The sequence below is a fragment of the Triplophysa rosa genome, linkage group LG24 (assembly GCF_024868665.1).
Source record: "Triplophysa rosa linkage group LG24, Trosa_1v2, whole genome shotgun sequence".
Classification (NCBI taxonomy): domain Eukaryota; kingdom Metazoa; phylum Chordata; class Actinopteri; order Cypriniformes; family Nemacheilidae; genus Triplophysa; species Triplophysa rosa.
Window position 1 is genome coordinate 2244097 of NC_079913.1, and position 13381 is coordinate 2257477.

General features: G+C 38.4%; 1 protein-coding gene across 6 annotated transcripts; it reads left to right on the plus strand.

The window, feature by feature from the left end:
* On the plus strand, positions 1-12246 carry tmem63a (transmembrane protein 63A). 6 transcript variants are annotated; one of them, XM_057323500.1, is made up of 22 exons: positions 1-22; positions 5180-5341; positions 5459-5538; positions 5626-5704; positions 6407-6444; positions 6668-6810; positions 6890-6941; positions 7021-7129; positions 7214-7284; positions 7681-7888; positions 7971-8104; positions 8476-8658; positions 8748-8901; positions 8985-9091; positions 9234-9320; positions 9515-9574; positions 9674-9836; positions 9940-10045; positions 10124-10291; positions 10378-10493; positions 10586-10642; positions 10741-12246. In XM_057323500.1, the coding sequence occupies exons 2-22, from the start codon at positions 5180-5182 to the stop codon at positions 10873-10875; spliced, it is 2412 nt and encodes an 803-aa protein (XP_057179483.1). In that variant the 5' UTR covers positions 1-22; the 3' UTR covers positions 10876-12246. The 6 variants fall into 6 exon arrangements, with proteins under 6 accessions (XP_057179483.1, XP_057179481.1, XP_057179484.1 ...); XM_057323498.1 differs by lacking the exon at positions 1-22 and adding an exon at positions 2394-2565; XM_057323501.1 differs by lacking the exon at positions 1-22 and adding an exon at positions 2397-2565 and having other exon boundaries at positions 5629-5704.
* The last annotated feature ends 1135 nt before the right edge of the window (positions 12247-13381 follow it).

The window sequence follows — 13381 nt, forward strand, 5'->3', positions numbered from 1 at the left end:
CCACCCCAGAGTAGAAGCTTAAGTAAGACTCTCTTTAATATTGTAATGGAGAACAGAGAGAGAGAGAGAGCGAGAGAGAGGAGGCATGAAAAATGGACCCAAGACACCCTTGCGGTGTCTTTGCTATATATGATCTAATGTATGAGACTCCCAGGTAGCTTTGAGAGAAAATATGGGAATGTCAACACCCACGTTTGCTGTTTAAATCTCTTCCAATGAACGTGGACTGGAAGATGCACCGTGTCCAGGTGTCTCAGGTAAGGGTTTAGGATGAGGTCAGCCACAATGGAGTCTCAGGTGATTTCTGTGGACAGACACCAAGAAGTAATTATCCTACTGGAGAGATAATAGACCACCTGCAGGTGTGTTATACCCTCACATGGCTTTAGAACCGACCCATTCAGACCTCACAGACAATGAGTTTATTAAACCATTTCATTTAGGAGAAACCGTGACCAACGGCTTAACAAACAGAATAAACAGACCAGACAGACATGTACAGCGCCGCTACACAAACTATAAATATATTTACTGTCCAATTACAGGTTCACACAACTTGGAAGATGAAAGACAGAGAGCATCTAATGCACCCTATCTTACTAGCGATTCTGGTATGATAATGAGATGGAAATGATATGATAATTATATGGTAATTTGGCAAGCCTATTCAGCAGGGGAGGGATGTTCCTGACAGTGCAACTGTCAAAATGGCACGGTATAAACAAAAAACATACACACAAAAAAATGATATATATAAACACAGGAACACAAACAGTAAAACATTCTATGTGTTTGTACAGGCCTACAAAAACATAAAATCTCTGAATGAAATCCCTTCTCTAGCTGTGAAGAGTAAATAGATTTTTACTATTAAATTGAGTTTTGTTGTAATATAAAATGTGTTGATACAATTTTAATAGCACATAGTTATTATTTTATTCATGCATATCTGAATGCTTTCCTGCTGATATCAGAGGCAGACAATAATGATTACCATAGTGATAAATATACGTTAATTATACTAAAAAAAATTAAATGCTAAATAACAAACCTGTCATTTTAACAGCAAAGGACAAAGGTAAAATATAAAGACAAAAAGAAAGATAAATATTAGATAGGGGATTGATAAATTGTAGCCCTAGTAAAATCTCATGCTGCTTCATACGGCCAGAAAAATATACGTGCAGTGCTGCCATCTAGTGGCAGCTACTTGTCATAGCGTTGAAATCAGCAATACTTGTATGTAAATAAACAAAAGTCTATACTTCACACCAACTTTAAACCACTCAAGCATTTAAAATACACAAGGTACACACGTACATAACCTTCCATCTTCAAAGCTCTATTCAAACTGCCTAAGCCTATCTACATCTTTATGACGCAGGTTAAGCAATACTCACCAGGATAACGATTGAGGAGCGATTTCCATCAGGGCCTTTAAACATCACTCCGTGGAAAAAATGGCACTCGTACAGTAGTTATTTAACGTTTCAAAAAAACATTTCTATTTTGTTATCTTAATAAATGTATAAACACACAAAACACACAAAAAACAACAAATACCACAGACTTCATTTTATGGTAAATTCTTGTGATACTTTACGAAAGAAAGTGCTGTGGTAATCCTGTCGTAATCGGACGTTTTGTGGTCGTTTTTCATTGTACCACAAAAAAACTACAGGTGCTTTACTCCAGAGCGATAAAACCTGTCTTCGTGCGTGGACTGTTACTTCCGGTTAATGTGGGTAACGTAGGTATGGAACAGGCATCGCTTCGTTTTGCGTTTCCATAAAAAACTTCCCCAGGTATTTCTGTGGGTCTCCAGATACTTTATTTATTTATTTATTTATTTATTTAGCCACTATGGCTACACATTTCAATGTGGGGACCACTTAGTTTCAATCCGATATTCATTTTTATTGACTTAACTGACTTTACATCAATAGACCCCATGTTATCAATAATTTTTGACGAACCAATGGTTACAAAACAATAACAAAACATTAAATGCTTAATTTCTCATTTGTGAGAGCATTGTGTAAATGAATACATGAAAATGTAAACAAATAACTAGCAAAAAAAACGGTCCAATAATAAATAGCCACGTATGTAACGTATTTACATTTATATTAAAATATAAAGCATTCCTAAGTTTTTACTTTAGGAGACACAAAACCCCCTCTGCCAAACCTGAAGTCTCATTTATAAAATATGAGACTTGGAGGGAAAATATGATTGATGCTGCACGCTCAATTTAGAAATTCGTCAAACCGAGGGCAATGAGGGGGTACGCGTGTTTGTACGCATGCGTGCAGACTCTGACTGTTCATTTGCCATTCATGCCCGTCTCTTGACTGCGTTCATTAACTGCTGTATTCCTCATCTGTCAGACTGACTGAAAACAATCAAAGCCTCCATAAAGCCAATCACCGCGGCGCGTTCCCGGGGCGCCGTCGCGCAATCAGCCGCTGATTAGGGAACCCGCCGCCCTCCTTCAGCCGCCAGCGGGGGTTAATTCGGGCGTCAGATGGTGTCGCAGAGGGCCACGGAGAGGGGAATGAAAACGTGAGCAGGATGATATTGCGCGGATATATGTGACCTGTCAATCATTTGGGATTCACTGTAAAGGCTCAGAGATGCTTTTCATCTCTCTCTCTCCTCCTCGTGCAGGCCTCCGATAATCTATTTAAGCCAAATGCGAAGATGCGTCATTTAAATCAGACTGGTTGGAAATGTTGGTTATGCATTTAGGCTACAACAACATTGTCGTATAAATAATAAACGTAACGTACATACACAAAACATAATGCATTTATATTGCATGCTGTATTCTGCCTATAACACCCCAGATGAAGAAAGCAAACCATTAAAGAAAATGTTATATATTTAATGGTTTTAAAAGGGTTTTTATTGGGTTTAATGGAAACCTAATTTGGTCTCTGTGGGTCTCTACTTTAATCTTGGATTCTATCCGGTGTAACCATTAAATTCTACTGATAGGCCCAAAACACACTATAAAGAAGAATGTTGTACTGGTTTTAATGGTAGCTAATATTTTCTATTACACAAACCACTGAAAGCTAAACAATTATGAGGGATTTTCCCGTTTATTTAAGCGCACTTTATTTCATATTGATTTTAGCAAAATAATTGTATCCGATTATGTATTGCCTTTTCTCATTATTTGTCAAATATACCAAGAAATAAACCCATTAATCAAACGTTTACAAAGTGTGGTTTAGCGTATTTGTAAAGTGGGCGGAGTTCAGTGTTTCTGCGCATAGGCGGATGTGATACTTTGTGAAGTTGAGTTTAGTTTACTCTTCACTCCGTCACACTTCACGCTCCGTCCGAGTAGAGAAAACAGAAATACAATCCACCGAGGTATGATAATGCTCCATTAAATCTTTTATTTGACCTGAGGAAACGAAAAGTCGCTCGGTTCATAACGAAAGTTTAATGAAAGTTTGTAACTTTGCCAGTACTACTATTAAATCCCCTTTCGCACATATGTCGATAAATGCAGCAGTTCGGACACATTTGTGTGTTTTTATTTTTTATTTGTTTGTTTTGATTTATGTTTATGTCTGTTTACATTCTGTCCAATCTGTGGCTGATGCCGCTTATTAACAGATGTTTAGAAAACTGTTTTTGTTATCCCAGTTTTATACTCGACAAAGGTGCCGTTATGGCCATCAGCTGTCAGTTTGGCCACAAGAAAGTTTCAGATCGTGTAGTAAAATGTTGTATGAAAAGATCGTTGATAGAGAATGTCAGTGTCCATATAAAAAGTTTTCTGTGTAAGTAGACAAAAGTCATGCAAAACGTTGCCTAGTCTATATGGTGTAATGGAAGTGGTACATTGCAAAAGGTCTCTGCACTTTCTTATTTCTGCTTTTAATGTCTGACACGTAAGCCAAGAATTTCCCACTGTTTGTCTTTGTCTCTTGACACAGGCCTGTGTTTGTAGGGCAGCTGCAAAAAGGTTCTGCCTAATAGATCATATGTATTCCTTACAGCCTGTCATGAGTACCGTGAGCGAAAGTGGTAGAGGATCTGAAGGGCAGGGCTGGGAGAAGAGATGACACATATCTGTGCAGCCAGTGGTTATATATTTCCATCCTAACTTAAAGGGATAGTTCCCCAAAACTGTCATTTCCAATCTGTATGACATACTTCCTTCTACAAAACACACAAAAAAAGATATTTTGAAGAACACTGGTAACCAAACTACATTGGACCCCATTGACTTGCAGTTTATAGACACAAAACGTCTAAATATCTTCTTTCGTGTTCCACTGAAGAAATAATCATATACAGATTGTTAACCACATGAAGGTGGACAAATGATGACAGAATTAGTATTTTTTGGGTGAACTACAACTTTGCTCTAGTTTTGCAGCATGTTTTAAAGTAACTGTTTTAAATATAAACGTACCTAGTTCTTATATCTTTCATAAAACAAGACTAAATATCTTAGGTCGCTTTTCTTGTTATGTAAATGTATCGTAATTTAAGAAGTTTTAAATATTTTTACTAGAAAACGAGACAAAAATGCTTTTTTTGCTGTGTTGCTGTGCTAATGCCAGTAATGAGACCAGTCTCTTCTTGCTCATTTTGAATCTCAAAAGTCAAAGTGTTTTCATTTCGATTAAAGTAAAGTTGAACTCAAATTGAAAACAGTACTAATAGGAAAGTAATTAAATCTACAGGAAGTTACTGGCAAACCTGTTGCAAAACTACAGCAAAGTTTTACAGTGTAGCTATCCCTTTAAAATAACAGATTTCTTTCATGTCTTTTTGTCTACAAAATTTGATGATAAAAACGTGCAAGCATTTTTAGGTGTCATGATGATGCGCTCTCTGAATTTTTGTTGTGTCGGTGTGAAGTTATCACGTGATCTAAGATCATTGTGCAATTCTGTTTTGTCTGCAATAAGTTCTTAAAATAAATTCCTCTTTTCTCAGTGTCTTATGTTATAAATTTACATTTCAATTATATTTAAGGCACTTTTTGTTGATTTCCATGATTAAAAAAAATCACAAATACTAAATGTGATTTCTCCATGTGGAATATGATGCCTGTATCCATCTTAAGGCACCTCACTGTTGTCGCAGGGCATGATAAAGAAAATCTTTTTGTACAATCTATACATTTTTAACTGTTTTTTTTTCCCAGATGGCCTCCACGTGGTGGGGGAACCTCCCTCTGTTGATTGACAATGGCACTGCACATGTGGACAACAGCAGCTGTTTCAGTGCCACGCAGAGCACTGTGCTGAAGGGGGTGAATTTCGGAGGTGTGCCCATAGTTTTGCTGCTAGACTTCATAGTCTTCCTGGTAGGTTCTCTTAAGTGTGTACAGTTATGACGAATCATTTATAGTCAGTAGGGATCTGATTGGCTCACAGATTCAGTGGTGTGATGTAATCGTTTGCTGCTGTGTACCTGTGTGCAGGTGCTGCTATTGGCTTTTTCTGTGATCAGAAGGAAACTGTGGGACCATGGGAGACTCGCACTTGTTGCAGAGACTGAAGGGTATGTGACATGGAAACACAATTTATTGCAAATAAAATAATATTTGATTAAAGAAAGTGTGTATTTTCTATTTTAACACATCCTAAGCAGCTTCAGCGATGCCAGTAAACGGCGTTACAGTAGAATGATGTCATTCATGAGCGTCGATGAGCCAGAGTATGAGAGGGTGAGTTTAAAATCCATCATCGTCATCCTCATGACATCATGACGTGATCGACATCATCATCTTCATTAGGGCTGTCACAATGTCATATTTTCACGATCATCGCTGCCAATCGAATTCACAGTATTATCTCAATATCTGTTGAGTTTTTCAAAATAAACAAATTATGTTATGACTCAAATTTGGTGTTTTCTTGTTTTGGTTAATGAATCCCACTTAAATATCAAGAATAGACATCATGACTAGAAAACATAATTATTGATATCAAAAATTGCATTTCTGATTAATTTGAATGGCATTGTGATATCTTACTAGTAAAATTTGCAATCATGGATGCCTATAATTGTGTATTTTACTATTAAAAAACATTTTTGATATCAGGAATGTATCCTAATGATGATATCATTGTTGATAGTCACATTTTTACTAGTGAAAATCAATAATTATCATTTTACTTGTATGTTAAATGTAATTGTTGATATGAAACATTCATATCCTAAGAATAAATAAATCTCAGTTTGGCTTGCCATAAGTTTAGTGAGGCAGACTAGAGAGAGAGTTTTTGACCGGTTTGTAAACTTGAAATGGAGGCTGAATTTCTTACATATTAACACAATACTGATAATCATGGTGATTAATATCATGATTAATGTCAATACCAGTATATTGTGACACCCCTATGATCGTCTTCCCCATTTCATGTAGGGTTGCTGTTCTTGGCTCATCTTCATCATTAATATGGAGTGAGTGACGTTGCGATGCACGCACACACATGCTGTTGTTTCGAATATGTTTCACTTTGTTGTTATGTTTTAGCCAGAATGCTTTTGCTGTGTACTGATGTTAGATGGTCAGTTTTCAATTATTAATAAGTTCAGTGAGGGAAAGGTTAAGAAGTGAAAGTTAGTGAAATACAGGAAGTATAACTTGAATAAAGAGTAAAACTCTGTGTGTTTGTGTGTACAGTGAAAGTCTGGTGCAGGAGAGATGTGGTGTGGATGCAGTACATTATCTGTCCTTTCAGAAGCATCTGATCACTCTGCTGTTGCTCATCTGTGTGCTGTCTGTGTTGGTCATCCTCCCAGTCAACCTGTCTGGTGACCTGCTGGGTAATGTCACACAAGTCTGGTCTGATACAATAGCTCTCAGATCTCTCAAATGAAAGACTGACCGTTTTCTGTGTTCCAGGCAATGATCCGTACAGTTTTGGGAGAACCACTATAGCGAATCTTAAGCAGGGGTATGCATGTGTGCACTGTGTTTATATAGACGGCACACAGTAGATGTTTAAAGTGTGGTTTGGTGTTGTGTCTTCACAGCAATAACCTGCTTTGGCTACACACAGTGTTTGCTGTTCTTTATCTCGTGCTCACCGTGGCCCTTTTGAGACGCCACACGTCTAAAATGAAGGGAACGAAGAGAGAGATTGTGAGTTGTTCTGCTGTTTCTCTCTCTCGTTCACACACACAGAGATGTTTGCCGTCAATCTAACAGAAGTTTATTTTTTCATAGGCTAGAAACACACTGTTTGTGAGTTCTGTTCCCACTGCAGCCAGTGCTGAGAGTATAAAAACTCACTTAATGTAAGTGAAAACACGTTTATTTTTTCACGTTTCTATCTGTTCCTCCAGACATGTTTCCCTTACCTGTGTCATTTTACATTGCCACATTGTTTTTTTCCATTCAGCATGAAAGTCATGATGTTTACACAATGAGATTGCAAAGTCTGAACGCCAGTCAGATGAAACAAAATGTCTTCGTAACTTATTGTTGAGTGTTTTCACAGGAATCGATGAACAATACAGATGCAAATAATAGTATTTGTAAATATAGACAAAAACGTGAAATACATATCTATGTGTTTGGGAAATGTCCTGTTTCGTTTTGCAATGTTTTCAGAAGTAAACTAGGTTTGAATGTCATGTTATGTTGACTTAAATGTGACGATAACGTGTCTTGTTTACTTACTGCGAATGCAGGGAGGCGTACCCTACCTGTCAGGTGACTAACGTCAACTTGTGCTATGATGTTGCCAAGCTGATAGAACTGGCCAAAAACAAAAAGCATGCAGAAAAGAACCTGCAGCATTACCGTAAGATTCTGGATCGCTACGGGCGACGTGAGGTCATCAACCCTCAACCCTGCAGTCACCTGTGCTGCTGCTGTCACTGTCAGAGGTGTGAATACGTAAGTCGTGAGAGATTCGAACTATACTCAGTCTCGAGTTTTAAAATGAAATTTGTTTTAAAATGTTGTGTATTATGTGTAGGTAGATGCTATAGAATACTACAGCTCACAGGAGGCGGCTCTGGCTGAAGAGCTCAATAGACTGAGAAATCATGAACTGCTGTCTCCTCTCGGAATGGCTTTTGTGTCCCTGCAGAACGAATACATGGCATCTTAGTAAGTGTTTCACACACGCTTTAGTCCAACCTAGTGTGCTTTCTAGTTAAAGTCACCCCAAAATAAAAAAAAACATCTTTCATCTGCGGAACACAAAAGAAGATATTTTGAGAAATGTCTTGGAGGTTTTGCGTTCATACAATGGAAGTCAGTGGACTCTAATGTTGTGTGGTTGCCAACATTCTTCGAAATATCTTCTTCTGTGTTCTGCAGGAGAAAGAAAGTCATACAGGTTTGGAATGACATCACTCTATATAAGTGCTGAAAGAACTTTCATCTTTGGGTGAAATATCCCTTTAAGCAATATTTTAGGCACCATAGATGCCAAACTAGTCGGCATATTAAACCGGCCTGTGGTTATTCCCTCACAGTATTCTGAAAGATTTCAATGCTCTGGAATGTGGAGGCGGGGCTGGGGGTGTGGCTGGAGAAGAAATGTCTAGAGGAATTAAATGTGGCTGTGCCCGGGAGCCTCAGACGTCCTCTCAGAGCGCCGAGCTGAGGGTGCGAAAATGGCGAGTGACTTACGCCCCTAACCCACACAACATCTACTGGTGAGTTCAATCAGCATCTTCGGGCGTGAAATCAGTAATGTCGTGTTTTTTTCATTTTTAATCAAAAACATCACTCTTTCGATCCCCAGGGAGAATTTATCCATACGGGGTTGGCGTTGGTGGTCGCGTTGCCTGTTGCTGAATTTCTTCCTCTTCATCCTCCTCTTCTTCCTCACGACACCCTCCATCATCATCAGCACCATGGACAAGTTCAACGTCACCAAGCCTATTCACTATCTGAACGTATGTGACCGAACGACACGTACAGTGATGAATGCACGAGTAGATGAGTGCAGTGAGGATGAGACTGCGTGTTGTGTTTTCAGAGTGCCATTATCAGCCAATTCTTCCCAACTCTCCTGTTGTGGACCTTCTCAGCCCTGTTGCCTACGATAGTCTATTACTCTACCCTGGGAGAAGCCCACTGGACCAGGTAGACCCTCAAACGCACACACACACACACACACACACACACACACACACACACACACACACACACACACACACACACACACACACACACACACACACACACACACACAAACACATGCTTAATAATGCTTGCGTGTGTTTAGGTCCAGTGAGAACATGAGCATGATGTACAAACTTTACACCTTCCTGCTTTTTATGGTGTTGATTTTGCCCTCACTGGGGCTTACAAGGTAAGAGCGCTCTTTCTCTAAATCTCCCTCTTTGTTCCCTCTGTCTCTCGCTTTCTTTTGCCCTTTCTTTCTCATTCTCTCGGTCTCTTTATCTCTGTTTGTGTTTCTCGCTCCATCTCTCTCTCTCTCTCGGTCTCTCGCACGGTTCTGGCTTTCTTTGTCTTAGATCACCATCTGCTGTGTTTCCCCCTCAGTCTGGACGTGTTTTTCCGCTGGTTATTTGACACTCGGTCCGAGGGGAAATTGAGGTTTGAGTGAGTATCGCATCAGAGTTTTTTTTAATATCTTCTGTTTGGTGACGTGCACAAAGTACATGAAATAAATGCCTCCCTCTCTCTCTCTCCTTCCCTCAGGTGTGTGTTTTTACCCGATCAGGGGGCTTTCTTTGTGAATTATGTCATCGCAGCGGCACTGGTGGGCTCTGGCATGGAGCTGCTGCGGTTGCCAGGGTTACTGCTGTACATCGTGCGCCTGGCACTTGCACACTCGGCTGCCGAGAGGAATTGCGTCAAACAGGTTGGTCGGCGATATTGATATTCAGAATGTGCTGACTACAACCCAAATTTGAGGAGAAATAAAAAAACTCCACTGATCTTCTTGTAACGTCTTCTCTCTGTAGACTCAGGCATACGAGTTTCAATATGGAGCCATGTACGGGTGGACACTTTGTGTGTTCACGGTCATCATGGCGTACAGCATCACTTGCCCCGTCATCGTCCCCTTCGGTCTGATTTATTTATTTATTTATTTTGTTCTGTACACTGATGTACGTGACATTTCGTTAATGTTCGGATTGTGTGCAGGTCTGCTGTACCTCTTACTCAAACACCTGGTGGACAAACACAACCTGTACTTTGCCTACCTGCCGGCCCGCCTCGATCGACAGGTTCACCTGGGAGCTGTCAATCAAGCGTTGGCTGCACCAATCATATGCTTGTTGTGGCTTTATTTCTTCTCTGTGATCAGGACAGGTAACTGCTCAAACATGTATTTTATTTGGACGTGTTTTGTTGTGCATTGCGACGTGTACAGATGTTTTGCGCGTGTTTCTGCACAGGCTTCATGGCAGACACGTCTTTGTTTACGTTGGTGGTTCTGTGCTTGACCATCTTCATCTGTATAAGTTACACCTGCTTCGGACACTTTAAATATCTCAGCCCTCACAACTACAATGTAAGCTGACATTTGTTGTGTGTGTGAGTGTACATTTTTATTCACAAGATGTTATTGCTGTTAAAGTGTATGTGTGTTATTTATATATTTAGGTAAAAGAGGAAGATGAAGATGCTACAGATAGAGCCGCAGAGAGCTCACCATCATCGGCAAGTTTCATATTTGGCTTTATGTTTTACGTTGCATTTTGCCTTAGAAATGATCAATAGTAACGTTACAAGTTAACTGCATCTCTCTGACTTTTTAGGTCTATCTACCCAAAGTTCTGAACCCAGACTCATCGTCAAAATCTCCTGATAAATGCAGTCAACGCCAATCATACGGCACGACGGATATAAACCCGCCCTTCCTCGACACTGAGGAAGAATGTCAGAATATCTGACAGTGTCAGTAAAACTTCCAATGAGAGGACATCGGTCAACACGCCAACCAATCACAGCTGCTCTTCCACCTCAGAACGAAATGGCCAAAAAAGGAACCTGAAAGGTGCCGTTGTTTGCAGGTTGTGAAAAGTGGTGGTATTTATGTATAAACACAATGAAAATGAAGAAATATACCAAAAAATATCTTTGAGAACAAGTCAGACACAAAGTGCCTTAAATGACTTGAAGAACATTAACTGAAAACTGCGAAATACATTTTTTTAATGGACCATTTCAGAAAATCAATTTTTCCTTTTTTTGTCCATTCATTTCTGTAGTTTAAAAACTGCATCACAAATGACGATTTGCTAAGAAGTATCTTTACTGTTTTACAAATGCACATGAACACTAGAACAGACATTTAAACATTGTTACAGTTGATCACACACTTTATAACTAATATTTCAGAGTTGTGTGTATGTTTGTGAGAGAGAGAGTTCACATGTTGGTTATGCATCAAATGTTTTTGTTTTAAAGTAAAGTTTTATACAAATGTTAATGTATTAATATTGACAGATAAATTGGGTGTGTTTTGTTTAGACATTTTGCATTGTGTGTGTGTTTGTGTGCGTGTGTGAGAGAGCGAGAGAGAGAGAAGGAGAGCTTTTTCAATCTGTCGTCAGTAGGTGGCACTGTTGCTTTCTAAAGGTCTGATGAACTTGGAAAACACACTTTTACACTTATGTTGAGACATCTCTTTTTACTGTAAGAAATGTAACCGTTATGCAATATACAAATACTCTAAATGAATATGAAGGGAAACTTTCACTAAAAGTTTGATGTCCATGTAGTGTATGTGCGCAAAGAAAAATGTGTACAAACATTAGTTCTGTATGTGTTCGTTATATGATAGGAGCAGAAACAACATTGTATTTTTTGACCATCTAGACATCTAATAGTACATACATACAGTAGCATATAGTCTTTAACCTTTTTTCCCCTAGTTTTTGGATGAATGAATGAATTAATATCTCCATACCCCCCCCCAAATAATGCAAAACACATTTTTCGTGACTGTTTTTCTAGCTCATTATCCAGGATTGAGTAAAATGGTCTTACCTTCAGACTTACGCTTAAGTGACCTGCTACAAACTCCAGGGTCAAGGGTTCAGCCTAAGAATGAAAACCGATCCGATGATGTTACCGTGGGACGTACTGGTACTTGTCAGCTGGTTTATTTTAAATTACTCTTTTTATTGCGCATAAAAACAGTTGGCGTGTAAAGCTTTTCTGCTCTTGTGCAGCAGTATCGGCTTGTTTTGTAGATAGCAGATCTTGAGTTATATGCACAGTAAAGTGCACCATTTTTATTGTAAAATGAACGATTTTATCATAGGTCATGTCTTTTTCTTAAAACAAGCACATGTGCTTGTTCATATAAATGAATGTAATGCTTGCATACATTTTTAATAGAATAATTGAATTCTATGAAAGCCAGAATAATATTTTGGCATGTTTGACACCACTATAAACCAGCAGGGTGTAAACGTTTTTCAATTTACTTTACTGGGTTCCACTTAGAGTTCTTACAGATATATCAAGTATATTTTTATACTGTTTTTAAAGAAATGGTCAACGTGTTGTTCCATGATGCTGTGAGTGGTTGCTAAGTGGTTGTTTACTGGCCCAAGTCAAAGGTATCTATCCCTTAACCTAAAATATTGTTTGGTCCCTATAGATGGGGCCCTTTTTAAGTGTTGTCACCTATATAAACCTGCAGTGTTGGGTAAGTTACTCTGAAGAAGTAATTAATTACTAGTTACTAATTACATATTCAATAGTGTAATTAGATTACTGTACAAATTACTCTCTCCAAAAAGTATTTAGTTACTTATTACAAATTACTTTCTATATCCTATATATTAACCTTGATTAGTTAAGTGATTTAAGGACAGACATGAAACGGCTCTTTTAATTAATTCAAAGAAATAGCATAAAACTACATAAAGTACTCTTATTAACTGACCAAAGTATTACAAATGTGAGAATTATACATTAAAGCATTTTAAAGTTAGACTTTGAATTTGGATGTCAATTCCACTATTGCACACACATATTACACAGAGTATTTCGTTTAATTACATCAGAAGTAACTGTAATTAAATTACAGAAAAAATAAGAGTAATCCCTTACTTTACTTTTTCAAGTGAAAAGTAATTAAATTACAGTAACTAATTACTTAGTAACTAGTTACACCCAACACTGTAAACCTGATGTATTTGATGTATCATTCATGTCTGTAGCACAAACTGTGTGTGACAAGTTGCAGACCTCGTGTGTTTAGAACAGATCCCTCATCATAAATATGAATGATGAAGATATTAAACGTGCTGATCTCAGGTCAGATTTCACTGGAGATTGGGGGCTTTAAGTGGCAAAACTCCCAGAGTAGTGAAGCATTTTGGGTTATGAAGCGAGTCAAGTGTTGGCAGCTGTAGCGAATCCAGAAATACAGACTCTAGAAAC

What these genes read in the sequence shown, in the direction of transcription:
- tmem63a (XM_057323500.1), top strand. Translation starts at nt 5,180, where the DNA reads ATGGCCTCCACGTGGTGGGGGAACCTCCCTCTGTTGATTGACAATGGC. An exon ending in TAGACTTCATAGTCTTCCTG is followed by an intron (nt 5,342 to 5,458) that starts GTAGGTTCTCTT and finishes ACCTGTGTGCAG; the next exon opens with GTGCTGCTATTGGCTTTTTC. An exon ending in CCCTCACTGGGGCTTACAAG is followed by an intron (nt 9,321 to 9,514) that starts GTAAGAGCGCTC and finishes TTTCCCCCTCAG; the next exon opens with TCTGGACGTGTTTTTCCGCT.